This window comes from Capricornis sumatraensis, chromosome 11, assembly GCF_032405125.1.
Source record: "Capricornis sumatraensis isolate serow.1 chromosome 11, serow.2, whole genome shotgun sequence".
NCBI lineage: Eukaryota > Metazoa > Chordata > Mammalia > Artiodactyla > Bovidae > Capricornis > Capricornis sumatraensis.
The window spans coordinates 56,389,519-56,411,040 of NC_091079.1; the positions used below are offsets into that span (position 1 = coordinate 56,389,519).

Below are 21,522 nucleotides of genomic sequence, written 5' to 3' on the forward strand. Positions count from 1 at the left end.
CATACACTCTACAAGGGATACCCATTTTCAATTTTTCCATGAGCCTCCATCTTAAAACCCTCTCAGATGGTATGGGGAAATCAAGGATTATTTTGTAAACAGCCTTAGTATCATTCTAAAATCCCACTCAAGTAGTATATATTTAAAAAAACATCTCTAAACTACTAGAATTGGGAAATCTTTAAACATGAATAATAGTTTCATATAATTCTACAGCACAAAATTTTCAGAATATGATCTCATTTCAGCTATTTAGAAACTCTGAGTAGACCAAATAGTATTTCCATCTGCCCACAGTTTCTGTAGGAAGAAACTAAGCTTAACAGAAGATAAAAATTCAGGTTCTCTCAATATACTGTTGGAGTAATCATACAAAGAGGCATTAGACTGAGATGGCTCTGATGTCTTGGTAGGTTAATGAGCACCCCCAGATTAAATCCTGTGAATACCTCAAGGGTAGGAACAACCAATCAAACATCCAATGAGATTTTTCTCAAATAATGCAACAGCATAAGCTATAACAATCAAATAATTTCCTTGCTTTGCATGTGCATCTTCTCTATGAAAACCTTGCCCCTAGCTCCTGTCAGTGGAGTGCTCATGACTGTTTCAAGTTTGGTGTTGTAAGACTGGAATAAAGTTTTGCTCAAATAAACTCTCAGGAATTTTAGTGTGCCTTAGTTTATCTTTTTGAAGCTATTAAAGCTATTAAAAAACACTATGTGAACAGCAAGTTTAAATATGTATCAGTACATGAACGGCTAGTTGATGTTGTTTGTAATATGCAGTACACTAAGGTAGGAGTATTTGGGGTTTGTTTTTTTTTTTTTTTGGTCTCAGGTGATCTGGAATCTTAGTTCCTCAACTGGGGATGGAACTGGCAGTCCTTGTATTGGAAGCACAGAGTGTTAACCACTGGACCCCCAGGAGAGTCAAGGGACGTTAAAAGGTAAGCAGAAGATAAATAAAGTGAAGTTACAATAGCCACGCCATGGAAACAACCTGTCAAGAATACTGGAGTGGGTTGCCATTTCCTTCTCCAGGGGATCTTCCCAACCCTGGGATGGAAAATGCATCTCTTGCATTGCAGGCGGATTTTTTTTTTACCACTGAGCCACCTGGGAAGTCCACAAAGGAATATTACTCATTCATAAAAAAAGAACAAAATAATGCCATTTGCAGCATCATGGATACAACTAGAGAGTATCCACTTAGTGAAGTGAGTCAGAAAGAGAAAGACAAATACCATACGATATCACTTTTATGTGCAATCTAAAATATGGCACCAATGAACATATCCATGAAACATACAAAACTACTACATTTAGAATTAATAAATAACAAAGTTGTACTGTATAGCACAGGGAACTATATCCAGTCTCCTGGGATAAATCAGAATGGAAAAGAATATGAAAAAAGAATGTATATATGTGTATAACAGAGTCACTTTGCTGTACAGTAAATTAGCACAACACTAAATTGGCTATACTTCAATAAATGAAACAAAAAAGAAAGTGAAATTGTCCATAAAGAGATAGTATTATTTTATCCTTTTAGATACCCAGAAAAAGGTAGACAGGATTTGGAGTTGTGAAGGTGGCGCTGTTTTAGACTATTAGTTTGTTCCTCTCTTATGCAAATAACATTTTGAGTAAAACACATGGTTTTACTCAAAGAAATAAAGAGCGTATTGACTAGTTGGATACTAGTCAGTATTGGATACTCAATACTCAGCTGAACCTGAGCCTCTGGCTATTCTCAGGCTAAATTAATCATTCTGCTTCTTGGGATTCTGTATCATTTCATAAATTGGTATATTTCAATTATAATAAAACATTATATTTTAACTTATTTTTGGGGGTTGCCTTCACTATGTGTTAGGGGAAGCACACTGGCTGAAACCGCCCACCCTGGCCAGGCACTATAGTAACCATTTGTGTGAGCTGTTTTATGACATGAGGTCCTGGTAAGGAACGTGGAACTAACAAGACACCACCAACCAGAAGAGTTGGGGAAAAGTCAGAAGGCGACACAACGTGTCTGACCACTTCCCAGAGTCCTTCTTCCTGGCATACATCTTCCTTGAGCAATGCCTGAGCCACCAGGAAGGACCTTGAGTCAGAATGATTGGCCAAAGACAACCTGCAAAGTTATCCTATCACCATAAAACCCAAGACTGTGAGCCACATGGCAGAGCAGTTCTGGGTTTCCTTACCCTACTGCTCTCCACCCAGATGCCCCTACCCAATCATCTTTTGCTTTCTCAGTTCATGCATGTCCTTGGGCAATTCATTTGAGTGTTAGACAAGAGCCCTCTCTCTGAACTTGGAAGGGATTCCACTTCGTGCAACATAAAGCACTGTGGATTCCCAGTTTTATTCAGTATCTTTATAGCCTCAGCTTCTGAGCTAGTCCTGGCAATAGGCAAGGCACTCAATACCTCTTTAACAAATAAGGAACTATCCGGTACACGGATGAGAATGATTTCAGAAAACAATTTGACAACTATCAACAGTCAGTGAACGAATTCCACTTATTTTCTACCAACTCATTGGTTGGATCAAATTACCATTCATTTTTGTTCAAATGTGTAATGTATTATTCCTCTGTGCCAATAGATTAGAAACATTTTCCATAAAGAAAATGTTTAAGGGAGCCTAGAAAATGACACCCAGGAGAATGAAACATTTAACTCGGGCTTCCAGGATTTGTCCTTTGAGCATGGCTCTCCCCTCTATCCTTCCACACTGTTACAAAGAGGCCAAGACTATCTAGCCTGTCTGGCATTTCCGTCCACGCCTGGAGAATCCCAAGGACAGAGAAACTTGGCAGGTTACAGTCCATGGGGTCGCAAAGAGTAGGACACGACTAAGCGACCAACAGACAACACACACACTCCCATCAGTTCTTCCACACTGTTATAAAGAGCCCCACGCTCCGACAAGGGGAAGCAGCGTGCAAGCTGGGCGTCTGCTGGTCCCCGTAGCAAGGGTCTGGTCCGGTGCAGAGCTCTACGCGCAGGGAACGCGCGAGGCTGGGCACGTTGCAGGCTTGCCGTATGTTCTGCGCACGCGCCGGCGGCCAAGCCTGCCAGCGGGCCTTCTGGGGGATGCGCCTGCGTGGCTCGTTCCGGCCCGGCACTGGGGTTTAGGGTGCCGCGGTGCCGCCGGAGTGCGGTCGCATTTCCTAGTTGGGTGCGGGATGCTGCTTCTGGCGTTGGGCTGCCCGTGGGCGGCCGGACTGCGGCTCGGCTGGAAGAGGACAGCGCCGTGGGCCTCCACCGCGCTCCGAGGCCCCAGAGCGGCCGTCTCGAGGGCGGCCTCCTGCAGAGGCTCCTCAGGGCGCGTCGGGGGCACGGGGCTGTCGGCTGCCGCGCCTGTTCTGCGTCGGGTGCGAGCCCAGGTCGGCGGTTAGAGGGCTTCGGACCCGTGTGAGGGCGGGGGAGGGGGTGGAAGTAGCAACGGGCTTGGGGAGCCCGGCTTCCCCGCAGCTTCTCCCTTACTGCCCGGCGGCTCCTGTACGGAAGGAGCCCAGTGCGAGGCTGGCGGGAGTAGTATGTTTGGGCCTCGGGACCAGGCCGGAGCATCCCGGGCTTCACAGCACCCGCGGATCTAAGTGTCCCTTGGAAAGTGATTATTTTCTGGGCGGTTCCAGTCACTTTACAGATGGTTGCAAATCCAGCGAGGACTCAGTTTATTGCCTTTTCTGTCCTTGAGCCCAAGCTTGTAAGAGCTAATCTTCAAGGAAGTTAGATGCGCCACGTGGATGGAAGTGAAAAAACTCGGAGAACATCTTTGAGTTTGTTCTATTTTTTATTAGGTGGCCCTATTTTTAGGAGTGACTTTGCTCCCTTGGTGGGGGGAGAGGGGGACGGGATAATGACGTTAATCCTTCTTATATTAATCTGAATAAATTGTCTCCTAATCCTGCCCTGTAAAATACTAGGATTAGCAAACATGCTGAAACTTGGAAAGCCAGCGCGGGAATTGAAATCTAATTAAACTTCAGCCTAAAGGAATTAGGCATGCCTTTTACGTCTTTGAGACGGTGTGTAGTGAAAGTCATTTTCAGAGGTTCTGGGAACTGTTCCTGTGAAATTTGATGTAGGAGTTCAAGTGGAAATTTTTCATTATAGGGAACAAGGACTAGATACAAAGAGTTTGGGGAAAGAATATATATATATATATATATATATATATATATATATATATATATATATATATAATAGCTGTGGTATAAATCGGAGAAGGCAATGGCACCCCACTCTAGTACTCTTGCCTGGAAAATCCCATGGGCGGAGGAGCCTGGTAGGCTGCAGTCCATGGGGTCGCTGAGAGTTGGACACGACTCATTGACTTCACTTTCGCTTTTCACTTTCATGCATTGGAGAAGGAAATGGCAGCCCACTCCAGTATTCTTGCCTGGAGAATCCCAGGGACGGGGGAGCCTGATGGGCTACCGTCTATGGAGTTGCACAGAGTCGGACACAACTGAAACGACTTAGCAGCAGCAGCAGCAGCAGCAGTGGTATACATATATTAAAAGTATTAAAAAACTACCTGGGCTTTATAAACACTGAATCTACAGTGTTTTGCTTAAATAAAGTGAGTTTTTTTTTTTTTAACAAACTAATGCATTTAAATCTTTGCAGTTGAGTGATAGTGACATGCAATAGAAGAAACTACTCCACTAACTTTTTACTTGTTTAAGGTCACACTTTATCTAACAAGCTTCTAGCTGGCATCCAAACCTAGGTCTTCAAACTCCCAATTCAGTGTCTACTTGTGAGTGGGATTAAGGAAAGCCTTTCTGTACTCAGTTTGAGTTCTTTAGCTCTGTAGATTATTTGGAAGAATTTCTTAAATCACCCTATATGAGACATTCTTTTTATTATATTTTTCAAAATAAACTTTAAAAAATTTAAAACTTGGTCTAAAATGCAATTTATTATGCACTCACATCATGGTCTCTCTTTCAATAGATCCCTGTTTGTTGGGAAAGAAGTGTTCGATGTTCACATACACAGCTTGACAAATCAGAAGATGGAAGGCTGATTTATACTGGGAATTTGGCCCGAACAGTATTTGGTGGGTAATCATAAATGAGGGTACTTCCTTTTTTCCCCCTTTTGATTATAAAAAAGGTTCTTAGCATATGATACTTAACTATTTTTATTGTTGTTTAGTTGCTAAGCCCTGTCTGACTCTTAAGACCCCATGGACTTTTGCCCACCTGGCTCCCCTGTCCATGGGATTTCACAGGCAAGAATACTGGAGTGGGTTGCCAGTGGTTCAGGGGATCTTGACTCAGAGATCAAGCCCATGTCTCTTGTATCTCCTGCATTGGCAGGTGGATTCTTTACCCCTGAGCCACCACCTCATAATTGCAAGACAGAAGGAAAGATTATAAGATTTAATAAAGGATTTGGAGGTTGAGACCTTTGCATTTTTAGGAAATTTAAAAATTATTTATTTATTTGGCTGCCTCAGGATCTTTGTTGTGTCATGTGGGATCTTTTCTTGCATTTGGTCTCAGTAATTGCAGCAGGCCCCCTACAATTGCATCTACAATCCCCTTAGTTGCCCCCTCCTGCATGTGGGATTGTAGTTCCCCACTGAGGATTGAACCTGAATCTCCTACATTGCAGGGCAGATTCTTAACCACTGGACCACCAGGAAAGTCCATTTAGGAGATTTTTTAAAGGTTTTTGAAGACTCATGACTTTGTGGTCTTGTGACTGATCACTAAAGATTCATCCTTTGGTCACCTCTCAGGATGTTTAGCAACAAAACGTATATATATATATAATGTTTGAATATTCAGAGAAGCAAATATGGATGAATACTTAAGAGTAGTTATTTTGGGTGAGTAGACATTTACACTATAGAGTAATTATGATTCAAAGATACATCAAGTCTACATTTTTTAGGTCTTAGAATTTTCAGCAAATGTATTTACTTAGTGATTTTTGCACGTGGTAGGTAGGGAGTTATGGAGTAGGAAAAGACAGTGTATTAAATAACTACAAATTTAAAGTTATTTTGTCTCTTTAGGTCATAATTCAGTATGTAATATGGAATAATTTAGAAAAGAAGAATGTAGGTAGTGGTTTGTTCAAGTTTCTGAGGTTGTATTTCATTTCAATAATCCTTATATAAAAAAGTATCGTGAAGTCACTCGGTCGTGTCTGACTCTTTGTGACCTCATGGACTGTAGCTCGCCAGGCTCCTCCATCCGTGGAATTTTCTAGGCAAGAGTACTGGAGTGGGTTGCCATTTACACCTGAAATATCTGGATTACCTTATAGCCCAGCTGGCCACAAGACTTCAGTGCCCCATTGGCATGTGCGTTTTTGATCGTGTTGATGTTACTTGGTTGTCTGAAATTTAATCTGGAAATCTATAAGTTCTCAAGTGTTTGTGACATTAAAATTGAGTATATTTAAAATACAACTTCAGCTAATTTAAAACGTTTTGGGAATAAGGATTGATTATAGTCACTGTTGAGAGGAGTTCTGAAGTTCTTGGAATAATCAGTTTTGGATGGTAGTACTTTCTTCAGAAGTCACAACATGAGTAGGTCTTTGAGCCTGTGTCACGTCTCTGGATTGAGCCTCGCATACTTGGATTGATGCCCTTAAGATGTGTCAGCTGTGACCCCCCATGATACCTTTCTTTATGAACACAGACACCATTCCTTCAAATGAAGGGAAGGTTTATCCATTTATTTCATGTCCCCACTTGACTCAGTTCTGAACTGAAGAGAATATAAATAGGAATTAATTTTAGTGTGCATGCTAAGTCGATTCAGTCGTGTCCGACTCTGCGACCCTCTGGACTGTAGCCTGCCAGGCTTCTCTGTCCATGGAATTCTCCAGGCAAGAATACTAGAGGGGGCTGCCATGCCCTCCAGGGTATCTTCCCGATCCAGGGATCGAACCCACATCTCTTACGTCTCCTACATTGTCAGGCAGGATCTTTATGGTTACGATATAATATTTGTGGAACAGCAAAATTTTGCATGGTATTCAAAGTTCTAGAATTGTAGCAGAATTTGATGTTTGAGTTCCTTCAATATTATAATAGAAAGTCATTCTATATGCTTATCAGGAATTAATAATTTTTCTGTGTAAAACTGAGTGAGAGGCATTAACGCAGAGGTACCATTCCTGGAGATTCTTTAAACTACCACATTGGATCCTAGTGTAAAGACATTTGAGGAGACTTTTAGTTGGCAGTTCTTGTTAATTCAGCAACAAAAATTACTGATGTCATTGTATTCTCATTTTAGGACGAGTAGAATTTGAACATAAAGAGGTGTGAAAGAGGGACATCCCAGGCATGGAAGTCGTATGAGCAAAGGCATCAGGATGGGAAAACCCAGAATATGTTTAGAAAATAGCAGTTACTTCAACCTGAGCAACTGGTGCTTGGCTTCCCTGTTGGCTCAGTAGGTAAAGAATTTGCCTGCAATGCAGGAGACGTGGGTTTGATCAGGAAGATCCCTTGGAGAAGGAAATGCCAACCCACTCCGGTATTCTTGCCTGGAGAATCCCATAGACAGAGAAGCCTGGTGGACTACAGTCCATGAGGTCGGAAGAGTTAGACACGACTTAGCTACTAAACCACAACCACCACCAGGCATAATAAAGTATATGTATGTAGTAGTTTCCTAGGGCTTTTACAATTCATTTTCACACACTTGGTGGCTTAAAACGGCAAAAATTTGTTCTCACAGTTTTGAAGGCTAGAAGTCTGAAATCACAGTGTTGGCATGTGCATGCTCTGAAGGCGCTAGGGAAGAATTCTTCTTTGTCTCTTGCAGCTTCTGATGGCTCACAGCCATCCTTTGTGTTCCTTGGCTTACAGATGCATAACTTCAGTCTCTGCCTGCTACTTCACAAGGCCTTCTGTGTGTCTCTGCTTGTCCTGTTCTATCCTTTTAAGGACACTCTTATTGGATGTAGGGCCCACTCTAATCCAGGATGATCTCATCTCAACTTTTAATTGTCTGCAAAGACCCTGTCTCCAAATAAGGTCACATTCTGAGGTTCTGGGTGGATGTGAATTTTGAGGGGACACCATTCATACTACTATAGTGTGAAAAGAATAATGGGGAAACAAGAGGGGAGTTTTCTGCAGCAGACAGCTTGGTCCCCATTAAATCCCATGTGTACCAATGTCATGACAACTACCTGTGAGAAGGAGAAATTATTTTTAAATTACTGGTACAAACAAGAAGCCTTCAACCAGCAGTGATGTGTGAGAGTGACAGCTGTGTTACAGCCTCATCAACATGTATGGTATCAGATTTTTTGGTTTTTGCCAGTTTTGCAGAAAAATAATATCTCACTGTGGTTTTAATCACATGTTTGTTATGTTTGAAGTTTAGCATCATTTCATCTATTGTAATCTTCCCTGGTGGCTCAGATGGGAAAGAATCTGCCTTCAATGCAGGAGACCTAGGTTCTCTCCCTGGGTTGGGAAGATCCCCTGGAGAAGGGCATGGCAACCCACTCCAGTATTCTTGCCTGGAGAATTCCATGGACAGAGGACCCTGGTGGGCTACAGTCCATGGGGTCGCAAAGAGTCAGACACGACTGACCGTCAACTAAAACACACACACACACACACATATACAATCTCTTTAAAGGCCATGTGCATTCATGTGCATTTTTTGTTTCATTGAACTGTCGGCTTATATTTCTTACTCATTTGTTTATTGGGTTGTTGATCTTTTTCTTCTCATATACTGGCAACCTTTTATATCTTGGGTATGTTAATCCTTTGTGATATAAGTTTGTAGTATTTTTCTCATTCATTTCTTTATTTTGTTTATGGTATTTATGTCTATGCACATTTAAAAAATGTGATCAGACTTATCAACTTGCCCCTTGATTGCCTCTGTATTTTAACTCGTAATTAGAAAAGTTTTTCTGTTTTCAGATGATAAGGCCTTCACAGGTATATAAGGCCTTCACAGGGCTTCTTATAGCTTTCTTATTTTACGCACCTAGATCTCTGGATTATTTGGAATTTTCCAGGTATATGATATGAGGGATTGTTTTGAATTTTATCTTTTTCTTTGTGGCTATCCAGTTGCCCCAGCACCACTAGTTTTAAATTATATCTTTACACTAAATTTCCCTATGCAGTGAGGTTTCTAGATTTTCTGCTTTTGTTCCATTGATCTGTTCATGTACTGAGCCTATACAACACTGTTTTAATGTTTTAGTATCTAACTCTCCCTCTCTTTTTTGCTTCCTTTGTTTTTCCAAATTAACTTTATAATCAGACCATCTAGGATTTCGGCTTGTCCATTTTCCAAACAGATGGTGTTCAATCATGTTAAAATTATACAGTCAAACTAAGAAAATTTACATTTTAAGTTATTTATTTACTGTGGTAAAGTAGACATAATGTAAAACTTACCATTTTGACCATTTTTAAATGTATAGTTCAGAAGTCAGTGATTTAAAAAAATCTAAGTAAAAATATGTCACTATTTTAACTTGAGTGTTTTTCCTTGATAAGGAAATTTTACCTCTCCCACACGTTTCTTAACCATCAGTGGGGATTTTTTGTTTTTAAATTCGCTGTTTTAATGTTGGGCACTTAGCCTGATAAAGTTAGGCCTGTATTTGAACATTTTGTTTTAGATCTGTGGAAGTACTTGTTAACAGAGCATTTTATTTGATTATCTGCCGACTGGATTAAGTTTCATAGTATTCATAAGGATTTTTAAGTAATATTTAATCTTGTATTGGGTGGTGCATTGTAATAGCCAATAGACTCAACCCTAGAGTCAGATTGCCTGAGTTTGAATCCCAACACCACTATGTGGTGAGGCTTCCCTAGTGGCTCAGACAATAAAGAATCTGCCTGCAATGCTGGGTCAGGAAGATCCCCTGGAAAAGGGAATGGCTACCTACTCCAGTGTTTTTCCCTGGAGAATTCCATAGACAGAGGAGCCTGGTGGGCTATAGTCAGTCCATGGGGTCTCAAAGAGTTGGACATGACTGAAGTGACTTTACATTTTCACACAGCTATTTGGTACCTATGTGACATTGCGCAAGTGCCTGATATTTTCTCATTTTTTAAATGGGAGTGATGATGATGATAATTATACGTCTATCTTAGAGGACTTTTTTGTAGATTTCATGAATAAAACATGCAGAGTGCTTAAAATAAAGCCTGGAATATAATAAGCACTGTATAGGTGCTTTGGTTTTGTTGTTTTGGTGATAATATGGTAGGAAGAAAGAAGAATTAATTGGATGGTATTAATCCTCTCCTGTTTTCTTTTTTTAGGTGTGAAGTGTTTTTCTTACTCTACAAGTCTGATCAGCCTTGCATTTCTACCATACATTTTTGCACAAAATAATGTTATATTTGGAAGTCTGCCTTTGCAAATCTTATTTTATGGCACCATAGGAAGCTTTACAGTTATCACTCCAGCACTGCTTCACTTTCTTACAAAAGGCTACGTCATTCGCTTGTACCATGAGGCCAGAACAGACACTTACAAAGCCGTTACTTACAGTGTGGTACTTTCGGAAACAAGTACAGTATTTCACCAGAATGATGTGAAGATTCCAAACAGCACGCATGTGTTTACTACATTTTATGCTAAAACAAAATCATTGTTAGTTAATCCAGCACTCTTTCCAAACCCTGAAGACTATAACCATTTAATGGGTTATGACAAACCATTCACTTTTGATCTGGAAGAAGCCAGCGAAAAGAAACAGCTTAAAGAAGAGAAATGAGTCTGCTTTTTGTCATGCTACATGGCATGTGAGATTTTAGTTCTGCTACCACGGATCGAACTGATGCCCCCTGCATTGGAAGGGTGAAGTCTTAACCGCTGGACTGCTGGGAAAGTCCTGAGTTTGTTATTTTTATGTTTGTGCTTAAATGTGATTTGTGTTCCAATGTATGATAATTGCCTTTATGTTTGATTTTGTTAGTGACTGATTGTTAAATAATTTAAATTGTATCAGACAGAACTTTTAATTCAGAGACTTGTGTTCCTTTATAATAAAAAAAGTTATGTTTAAAAAACAAAACATGTAACATTCTACCATTTTGTTTAAAAGGGTGTGAAAATACATATATATGCTGATGTATGCATGGTTAATTTTATATAATAAATGATTCTCATCTGGGGATTGGATATCAGAAGCATATAGGAGAGTTATTTTTCCTTTGTGTATGAACTTTTCTAAGGATATGGATACTACCTTTTCCCACAGTAGAAACTCTAAAAATTCACACATTATAGAAAGCAAGTGTTAATCTGCTTCCTTTGGCTCTGAATACAGGTTTTTGCCTATCTTCTCTGATGTGGCTGCCCATGTTAAAGACTGTGTACAGTAGAGTGTGGTTAGCTTGAAGGCAAATGGTAACCTGAGGAGTTTGTTTCCAGTGGCTCTGCTTGTCTCTCCACGTGCACTCTCCTTTGGTATACTCTATCACACATAGGGAAAATCCTATCTACTTTGGTACGATCCTACCCATACAGATGGATAGTACCTTTTATAAAATAGCAGTCTTCATGCTAACTTATCACTTATTGGCATTTTAATATTTTTACCTCTAATTGTAGAAAGTTGGTTCTTGTGAAGGATTTTCAGCCAGGAACAAATGGCCTCATATCGTTACTTAGATTGGTAGATGCTGATTATATGCCTAGAATGCACTGGGTACTGGGCAAGTTGCCAGAAGTCACAGTTAAGAACAAAACACCCAGTCTGTATAAAGCTGTGTAATAGCCATCATGTGCCACGATGGTTAATCTGATCTTTATGGCTTGCCTGTGTATGAGAGGAAGGTGAACACCGAGTCTACAGAGTTACCCAAGGTCTCCTATCACCTGCTACAATAGTAAATCTAATTTTTATGATTTCCTTCTGTGTGAGGGAAGTGCATGGAGAAGCAATAGGAGCATCACTAGTTCTTGGAAAGATGAAGTGTCAAGTTGCTAGAAGGTTACAGGAGATAGCTTACAGTAGAAAAGTGTTCTTCCTGAGATTAGAGCTTGCCCTCTGCTAGGATCAGCCAGCCTGTGGTCGTAGTAGAGGGCAGGCTGTATTCTCAGAGATGAACAGGCTACCGCCACCTCTGTCCTCTGCTTGGACTTCTCTGCCTGCCTGCTCTTCTGTCCTCTGTCACCTAGGTATACACGTGTTGCTGTCTTAACAATGTGGTTTATATCTTTCTATAAAAAGGTATTCCATAATCAAATACTCATTATCAAACGTTAGATACATAGAAGAAAACAGCACTGTTAACATTTTAAAGTTTTCTCTTGAGGGTCACTTTTTCCATAATTTGTTTTGAGTGTATCATACCTGTTTCTTTAAATGTCCTGTATACGTGCAGTCATTTTGTCTCCTGTGTAGTGGAATGAAAAAACCTATTTTTGTTAGAATAATTACTCAGAGGACAGCGTGGTTGCTTAAAAGACTGCATGAGAAAGATGTCTTCTCAAGGGCACGATCTGGAGTGAGACCAAGATTAGAAAAGGATCAGCATGCGTAGGATGCCATGATGATTCATCAGTGAAATAAGTCTGCAGAAGCAACTCAGTCCAAGATAAGGGGAAAATACATGCACGTCCCTCCATGCCACTTCACTACTCTCCCCGGCAGAGTAATCCTGGAAAGACTGAGACCCTGATGGATCTCCCACAGTCTATGGGAAGGATATTGAGTAAGGTTTATTTGAGTCTCAGAAGACAGGGTGATTCCTTTGGACATCTAGGTTACATCAGATAGCATACCCTTGACAGTAAAATGCAATCCTTCCCCTCAGTTTATTAATAATTACATCACACTGAAAGATAATAGCAAAAGTAACAAAATGGTCATTAGGTATGGATGACTCATTTGTTAAAATTCTATTAGGATTTTTTCGGAAAAAGAATGGTTATCTAGATTCAGCAATTACCAATTTTTGGTCAGTATTGTTTCCTCTAGACCTCCTGCCCTCTGCTTTTATTTGGGAACGAGTTGCAGACATCATAGTGTTTCTTCCTTAAATATTTAATTTTGTAATTCTGTAATTGAAAGTGTTGATCACTCAGTCGTGTCTGACTCTTTGTGACCCCGTGGGCTATAGCCCACCAGGCTCCTCTGTCCATGGGATTGCCCAGGCAGAATACTGGAGTGAGTTGCCATTTAATTTTCCAGGGGATCTTCCTGACCAGGGATTGAACCCAGGTCTCCTGCATTGTAGGCAGATTCTTTACTGTCTGAGCCACCAGGGAAGCCCCTTATCTACAAGATAAGGACTTAAATAGCAATGCCATTGTACCTAAGCTGTCCCTGATCCAAAGTTATCAAATATCCAGTCTACCAATTTCCAATTGTTTCATAATTTCCCCCCTCTGGATTAAGATCTAAGTAAAGTTCTCACCTTATGTACACCTACTTTTGAAATGTCTTTTATGACTCCTAATCCGTGGGCCCTGCCTATTTCTTTCACTTTGTTTTTAAGCTGTGCCATGTGGCTTGTGGGATCTTACTTCCTCAAAAAGGAGTCAAACCTGACTGCCAGCAGCGGAAGTGAGGAATCCTGACCACTGGACCAGCAGGGAATATCCTCTTTTTTCCTTCCCCTTGCACATCATCTGTTGAAGAAACTGAGTTTTTTGTCCTATACATGTTTTCACAGTCTAGATTTTTTGATTATATTCCCAAGGTGTAGTTAATATTTCTCTGTTTACTGTAAATTGGTAGTTGGACTTGAGGCTTCATCAGACTGAGGTTTGATTAGTTTGGACAAGACTGATTCATAGCTGATGTTTGTATTAATTATCTATTGCTGTATAACAAATTGCCCCTAAAATGTAACAGTTTAAAACAAACCTTTATAACTGCACAGTGTCTGTTGGTTGGGTATCTAGGAATGACTCAGCTGAGTGGGTATGGCTCAGGTTCTCTCATGGGGTTGCAGTGAAGATATGAGCTGATGCTCCTGTCATCTGAAGGAACTGCTTCCAAGGTGGCTTACATATGTGACTGACGCATTTTTTTGTTGTTTAGTTGCTCAGTCTTGTCTGACTCTTTTCGACCCCATGAAGGGCAGCACACCAGGTTTCCCTGTCCTTCACTATCTCCTGGAGTTTGCTCAAACTCATGTCCACTGAGTCAATAATGCCATCCAACCATCTCATCCTCTGTCGCCCCTTCTCCTCCTACCCTCAGTCTTTCCTAGCATTAGGGTCTTTTCCAGTGAGTCAGCTCTTTGCATCAGGTGGGCAAAGTATTGGAGCTTCAGCTTCAGCATCAGCCCTTCCAGTGACTTTTCAGGGTTGATTTCCTTTAGGATTGACTAGTTGGATTTCCTTGTCTCCAGCACTACAATTCGAAAGCACCAATTCTTTGCTACTCAGCCTTCTTTATGGTTCAATTCTCACATCTATACATGGTGCTGGCCTTTTGGGAAGAGGTCTTTGTTTCCTATTGCATGGATCTCTCTTTAGAGCTACTGTTTGCCCCAGAGCAATTGATCCAGAAGAACAAGGTAGAGGCTTTTGTGATTTGTTTTGGAAGCTGCACTTTATCATTGTGCAATATTTTCTTAGTTACTCAGTCACCCTTATTCATTGTTGGAGGGGACTACACAAGAATTTGCATACCAAGAAGTAAGGATAATTGGGGGCTGTCTTAGAGATTGGCTACCACCCTGTTTATCCATTGAGAGGTATACGATGTCTTCTTATCTATCTTTGTGATATTAGCAACCTCTGATGCTGTGTTTCTAAGTTCACTAATTCATTAGATATTGTAAAATGGCTCTATTCTATCATTCCTTTTTCATGTACTAGCTCTAATACTTCTAAAAGAGAAAAGAGCATGAGAAGGCAAGGGAAATGCGCCTCTCTGTACTATTTGGTTACCAATAGTTCAGTCTCCATAGAAAGGTCAGGATAAATGCTTGATTCTTTCCCTTTATCAGTTTTCAAAGTACAATTAGTTTCCTAGTATCATTGGCTGATTAGACTTTAAACAAGTATTATGAGCTCATGAATTTGAATATATTTGATGTATTTCAATCCACTGAAGTTACTGTCTTATTAATGATCATACAGTCTACAGGCAGTCTGAATGTTTAAGTCTGGAAGCTATGAATGTTACATTAAATGCCAAAAGGGATTTTATAGGTGGATCTTGTGTTGGGAAGATTATCCTGTATTGTCCAAATGGTTGCAGTAAAATCACACGGTCCTTATAAGAGGGAGACAGGAGATCAGAGGAGAAGGTGATGTGATGATGGAAGCAGAGATGATGCAGTGCTGAATTTTGAAGATGGAGGAATGAAAGGATTGCAGTTCACAAGCTGAAAAAGGCAAGTTAATGAATTGTTCTCCTGGAGAGTGCAGAAGAACTAGGTATGTTGACTCCTTGCTTTTAGTCCATTGAAACTGATTTGGGAGGGTAGCATTGAAACGTGTATATTATCATATGTGAAACAGAACGCTGGTCCAGGTTTGATGCATGAGACAGGGTACTCAGGGATGGTGCACTGGGATGACCCTGGGGGATGGGATGGGGACAGAGGTGGGAGGGGGGTTCTGGATGGGGAACACATGTGTGCCCATGGCTGATTCATGTTGATGTATGGCAAAACCCACTACAATATTGTAATTAGCCTCCAATTAAAATAAATAAATTAATTAAAAACTTATTTGGACTCCAACCTTCAGAGTTGTAAGAGATTTTTTTTTTTTCTGGCTGTTCCAGGCAGCTTTAGGATCTTAGTTCTCCAACTGGGGTTCAAACCTGGGCCCTCAGCAGTGAAAGTACAGAATCCTAACCACTGAACCACCATGGAATCTCCCATTTGTATTTTTTTGGGTGGGGGTTGCACTGGGTTCCTGTTGCTGCGAGGGTTTCCTTTAGTTGCAGGGACATGAGGTTGCTCTTGTTGCAGAGCACCAGCTCTGGAGCACATGGGCTGATAGCTGCGGCTCCCCGGCTCTAGAGCACAGGCTCAGCAGTTGTGGCACACCGGCTTAGTCACTCTGTGGTATGTGGGATCTTTCCAGATCAGGGATCAAACCCATGTCTTCTGCACTAGCAGGCAGATTCTTTACCAGTAATCCACCACAAAAGCCCCCGTTTGTATTGTTTTTAAGGCATTAAATTTGTGGCTATTTGTTACAACAGCAATAGGAAACCATTCTTTGATCAATGGGACTGTCATCAGATTGGTTATCTAATACAGTAAGATGTTCTAGGTATATGATCTTCTTATACCTTTTCTGCCTCAGACCTGAAACAGTGCTTTCTCTAGGTTCTTTATTCCTTTTAGTGGAACTAAGATCATACCTGGTGTGTCCAAAAAAAAATTGGTTAAGATGGTAATTTTTATGTGCTTTTTCCATAATATAAAAATGTATTTTAAAAGTGGGGGGAAGAAAGAGGACACACCCATGCAGGCTTCTAGTCATCTCAAAACACACTAAAAGGAACAAAGACTCTAGTGTTAACTGTATTTGCCTTGTTGTGCAATAGAGCTCTAGAACTTTTCATCTTGCCAACCTGAAAGAATACCAACTGAGCAACTCCCCATTTCACTAGCCCAACCCCTACCCCATGAATTTTTGCCTTTAAAAAAACAAACGGTAAAGTAGGACCATTCTTCAGTAAAAAAAAAAACCTTTTACAAATATGATTATTTTCCTCTAAACTTGTAAATTTGAAGGCTCTGACTTTATGCTATTTTTGGCTACTAAGCCACATGCCATTGTCTTTTAAAGGATTTCAGGTAGCAAAGCATCTAAAGGGTTAGCTGTTTTTCTAGAGCAGAGTGAGAGTTTTGGAATGAAATACATTCCACACCCAAAATGATGACTATTTCAAGGTATTCCCTGTACCTGTAGTTGGCTAAAGTGAGGGCATTCTCAAGCATGGTGGGACCCATGCCCATAATGCAGGACTCTGGCTAGTGTCCTGTGTCTGAGGTCTCATCCAGCCAGTCTCTACCCTTTGGCTCAACCTGCTGCCGAGCAAAAACACTGTGCATGAACACTGTTCAGTTCAGAGCTGAAGGTCTTGCTCTCTGGGCGGTAAGAATTGATGTATAAAGATCTTGCGAGAGGGAATTCCCTGGCTGTCTAGGACTTCATGCTTCCAAGCCAAGCAGCACAGTCATAAAGAAAGAAAGAATAGGAGGGTGTGCTTAGGGTTTAAAGGAAAAAAGAAAAAGAACTTGTGGGAGAGAATAGCAATACAGAGGGATAAAGAGGGCTGGGCTTTTGAGTTTCTAAAGAAGACGGGTTTTACTATTGACCAGGAAATACCTCGTTTTGTTTTTAAAGCTCTGTGCTCTCATTTGTATCACACGGTCAAAGAGTACATTCTAAATAATTTTCCTCTCCTCTTGCAGGAAGTACTCAAATATTACACACACACACACACACACACGTGCACACACACATTCAAAAGAGGAAACAGTTGGATAGGAACTCAGAAATCATGTGACTGATGACTAAGTTACATTTTTTTCCCTTTACTAAAAATAAAGGGGAAGAGTCTGAAGATTAGTTACAGATTCTCCTTACATTTTTAAAGTTTTGGAGAGACTGAATCATGTTTCCATTTGTGCTTTTTTCCGCCCTGTTTTCTTCCATATTTACTGAACCTAGGGAGAAACGTTGGGTCTGCAACTCCTCTGACGCCACCGTTTGGTACGACTACTGTGGTAAGTACAAAGGCAAAAACAGGTCAACCATTCCAAGGGTGTTTTCACAGGAACCTTCCTCTGCTGTCACCAGGACACAGGAAACGACCGTGTGTTCCAGCTCTTGGGGAGGCTGCTGGCAGCAAAAGGGATATCTGGTTCCTGCCCTCTGTGGATTTTCTCCATCCATCATAGACCTCATGAGTCTCTGAACTGTGTTTCTCTTGACTTCCAAGCACTTCTGTCCTTTCCTGTGGTCAGCTATCTTTACCTTGAACCCAGTTTCAGATTCTTCCCTGTTCTGGCAGAACATCTGCTTCTGAGATTTTTGTCTCAGCCCAAGACTGACTGCGGGCTTCCCTGGTGGCTCAGATGGTAAAGAATCTGCCTGCTATGCAGGATACTTGGGTTCCATCCCTGGGTTGGGAAGATCCCCTGGAGAAGGGAGTGGCTACCCACTCCAGTGTTCTTGCCTGGAGAATTCCATGGACGGAGGAGTCTGGCAGGCCATAGTCCATAAAATTGCAAAGAGTCAGACACGATTGAGTGACTAACATAAGATTGACTGGTTCTTCTTGAGAAAGTAGAACGTCCTAGGTGCTTCTTCGAATTGGTTCTGTCTCCAGGCTGTGATTTTTTTTCCTCCAGCACTGTGTCGGGTGTATAACAGGTGCTCTGTTCAAGTGTTTCAGGCTGCTGTGTTAAAGGCTCTTGGTATAAGCTCCCTAACTGGGTGTAAGGCTGATTCTGTCAGTTACTATCTGTGTGATCTTCAGCAAAGTCTCAGCCTCTCTGTGCTCCACTTTTTAATCTGTAAAGTGAAAGTGATTTTCAAACCCATTTTGCAAGGATTATTTTGAGGTAGAATTTTTAGCCCAGAGCCACATAGAAACAATAATATTAATTACTTAAAAAAAGAAATCAGCCACAGTCGAATGCTATTTACTGGTTGGATCACTGTTGTTTGTTTTGTTCTATCTTGTTTTGCTTCCCCCCCTTTCTCTACAAATATCTGCTGGACTGAAAGCACAGCTTTGGAGCTTGACTACTGTTTTGGTTTGGTGCTTTGCACCAAAGCACCATGGGTTGGTTGGCCTTTTCTATCAACTAGCAATATCAGGAAGTTTTAAAGGGATGCTCCTGAAAATACTGGTTAGTTGAAATTCTCATGGGAAAAAAGGATTTATGGTCTAATCATTTGGGGGAGATTTACAAATGTACTTTGAGTTCTGAGAAGTTCTACAATAAAGAAACCTATTTAATCTCCCAAATTCAGTTTTATTTTCTCTAATTTTTTGAGTGTGCCAAATACATTCTGGCAAATATTAATATAAAGTTACTCCTGGGGAATTAGAAGTAACCCCAGATGTGGGAACAAAGCCTAAGTGTGTGACCAGTCTCAGACTGATGGTTTTTTTCCTGTTTGTGATTGTACTGAATTCCTGCTCAACTTATCCCTGAAAATTCCCCATCCTGGGAGGTCAGTTCACACTCCTGTGTCCCAGGACCTCCTCAGTGCACTCAGTCCTCTTCTCTCTGCTTTGGTGCTGAGAGAACCAAAGAGAGAACGTTCTCTCTGCTCCACACACACTCATTATACCACCTTTTCTGTGCTGTGTTTCATACAGCCTTTATTTATGTAACACTTTATATTATCTATTTAGCTTTTTTAAAAAAATATTTTTTGATGTAGACCGTTTTTTAAAGCCTTTATTGAATTTATTACAATATTGCTTCTGTTTGTTATGTTTGGGTTTTTTGGCCTCAAGGCACATGGGATCTTAGCTTCCTGACCAGGGATTTAACCCACACTCCCTGCATTGGAAGGTGAAGTCTTAACCACTGGACAGCCAGGAAAGTCCCAATTTATTTAACTTTTAATCTTCTAGTAACACCAACTCAATTTGTCTTTTAATTTGATTTTTTTGAGAAAGGATCTTCTTTTCTTAAAAAAATTATTTTATTTATTTATTTGGCTGAGGCGGGTCTTAGCTGTGGCACTCAGGGTCTTTGATCTTTGTTGCAGCACGTAGGTTCTTTTCAGTTTCAGCATGTGGAATCTAGTTTCCTGATCAGGGATCAAACCCAGGTCCCCTGCATTGGCAGCTTGGTGTCTTAGCCACTGAACCACCAGGGAAGTCCCTTGAGGAGGGATCTTACCTGCTTCTCTACAACGCTGAGAAATTTCGTGGTCTTTTTCTGCTGCCCCATGGATGTAGGGATCACAGGGAGCAGGTTGGGGTACAGAGCTACAGCAAGACTCTCCTGGCTGCCGGGCCTCTCTGACCCCCCTCCCCCGACATCAACTTTTCCTTGCGTTCGAGAATCCATCCTGGCCAAGATGGAAGCACATCATGTGTTGGGAGCATTGATCCCTCCAGTGTTATTGTCAGGGTGTTGGTGACAATAACTCAGTCCTTTCTGTGAGAGTGATTCCCATTTGGCCGAACTACTGGGCATACATGGTATACCTGTTTGCCAGGGCTGCTGTAACTAAATAGCACAGACTGTGTGGCTTAAACAGCAGAAATCTATTTCTCACAGTTCTCGAGGCGGGAAATCCAAGTTCAAGGTTTAGTTTCATTCTGAGGACTCTCTCCTTGGCTTATAAATGACTGTCTTCTTACCATGTGTTCATATGACCTTTGGTCTGTGTGCACTCATTCCTGGGGACTCCCTGTATGTCTAAATCTCCTTCTAAGGTTACTGATGATATTGGATTAGAGCCTACTCTAATGGCTTCATTTTAATTTAATCACCTCTTAAAGGCACTGTCTCCAAAGACAGCTGAAGAAGGAAATGGCACCCCACTCCAGTAATCTTGCCTGGGAAATTTCATGGACAGAGAAGCCTGGTGGGCCACAATCCATGGAGTTGCAAAAGAGTCAGATTCAACTTAGCGATTAAACAACAACCCAAAAACAGTCACATTCTGAGGTTCTAAGGATTAAAATGTCAACATATGAACTTAGGGAGAGCACAGTTCAGCCCGTAACATACAGAAATGGCAATAATTGGCTGTTTTATTCTCCAACTCTGGAAAAGGCAGAAAACATGGCTGTGCGAGTCAGTCCACACAGTCCTGGACATGCACTGTCCTGTAGCCTAGAGTTGTCAGACTCAGTTGTAACATGTTTTTGGCTGTAGGTCATCCTGAAATTTAAGGAATTCATGGATTATCTAATTTAGCCAGTACTCCCTGAGCATCTGGCATGTGCTTATTCTAGACATTGAGGATAATGTAGAAGTGAACAACAAAAGTCCCAGACCTCCTGGAGTTTTGATCAGTGAAATATTCAGCATGTCAGATGGTGGTGACTGCTATGAGAAAAGAGTAAGGTGAGGGAGGGGATAGAGAGTGCAAAGATGGGAGTAGGGGTTGCATTTTAAATTAGGATGGCCAAAGAGGGCCTCACTGAGAAGGTGACATGTAGCCAGGACAGGAATAGTAAAGGGAGCGAGCCACAACCATATCCAGGGGAAGGGGTGGGGGGGGAAGAGCAAGCCCAGTGGCCTCGAGGTGGTGAAGAAGGAATAGCAAGGAGTCCAGCGTGGCTGCCATGGAGTGAGTGCTGGGGAAGTAGTAGGAGATGATATCATAGAAGGAAATGGGAAAGGAATGACAGCTTTGTAAGTCAGGAGATGACTTTACCTTTTACTGTGAGCAAAGCTTGGTCTGTCTCACGGATTGGTAATCTGTAAAATGGCAAAGGTGGAAGCAGACAACCTGTGGAGAGACTTGCAATAGTGCAAGTGAATGAGAGATTGGTGACTCAGGCCAGAGCGGGAGCAGTGGAGGTGATGAGGTGGGGTTGGTGCTGGAAGTCCCCTA

At 41.3% G+C, this 21,522-nt stretch overlaps 2 protein-coding genes across 4 annotated transcripts in view; both read left to right on the plus strand.

The window, feature by feature from the left end:
• The first annotated feature begins 3,107 nt into the window (after window positions 1-3,107).
• On the plus strand, window positions 3,108-11,085 carry TMEM70 (transmembrane protein 70). Of its 2 annotated transcripts, none has more exons than XM_068983912.1 (3): window positions 3,108-3,402; window positions 4,982-5,087; window positions 10,311-11,085. In XM_068983912.1, the coding sequence occupies exons 1-3, from the start codon at window positions 3,202-3,204 to the stop codon at window positions 10,766-10,768; spliced, it is 765 nt and encodes a 254-aa protein (XP_068840013.1). In that variant the 5' UTR covers window positions 3,108-3,201; the 3' UTR covers window positions 10,769-11,085. The 2 variants fall into 2 exon arrangements, with proteins under 2 accessions (XP_068840013.1, XP_068840014.1); XM_068983913.1 differs by having other exon boundaries at window positions 3,108-3,390.
• Window positions 11,086-17,543: 6,458 nt separating this feature from the next.
• The window catches only part of LY96 (lymphocyte antigen 96), a 31,527-nt gene continuing 27,548 nt past the window's right edge, over window positions 17,544-21,522 (plus strand). For both annotated transcript variants that reach the window (XM_068983964.1, XM_068983965.1), the window contains exon 1: window positions 17,544-17,711. In XM_068983964.1, coding sequence (XP_068840065.1) covers window positions 17,600-17,711 — 112 coding nt within the window. In that variant the 5' untranslated portion in view covers window positions 17,544-17,599. The remainder of the gene's footprint in view (window positions 17,712-21,522) is intronic.

What these genes read in the sequence shown, in the direction of transcription:
- TMEM70 (XM_068983912.1), top strand. Translation starts at nt 3,202, where the DNA reads ATGCTGCTTCTGGCGTTGGGCTGCCCGTGGGCGGCCGGACTGCGGCTC. An exon ending in TGCGTCGGGTGCGAGCCCAG is followed by an intron (nt 3,403 to 4,981) that starts GTCGGCGGTTAG and finishes CTCTTTCAATAG; the next exon opens with ATCCCTGTTTGTTGGGAAAG. An exon ending in TTTGGCCCGAACAGTATTTG is followed by an intron (nt 5,088 to 10,310) that starts GTGGGTAATCAT and finishes TTCTTTTTTTAG; the next exon opens with GTGTGAAGTGTTTTTCTTAC.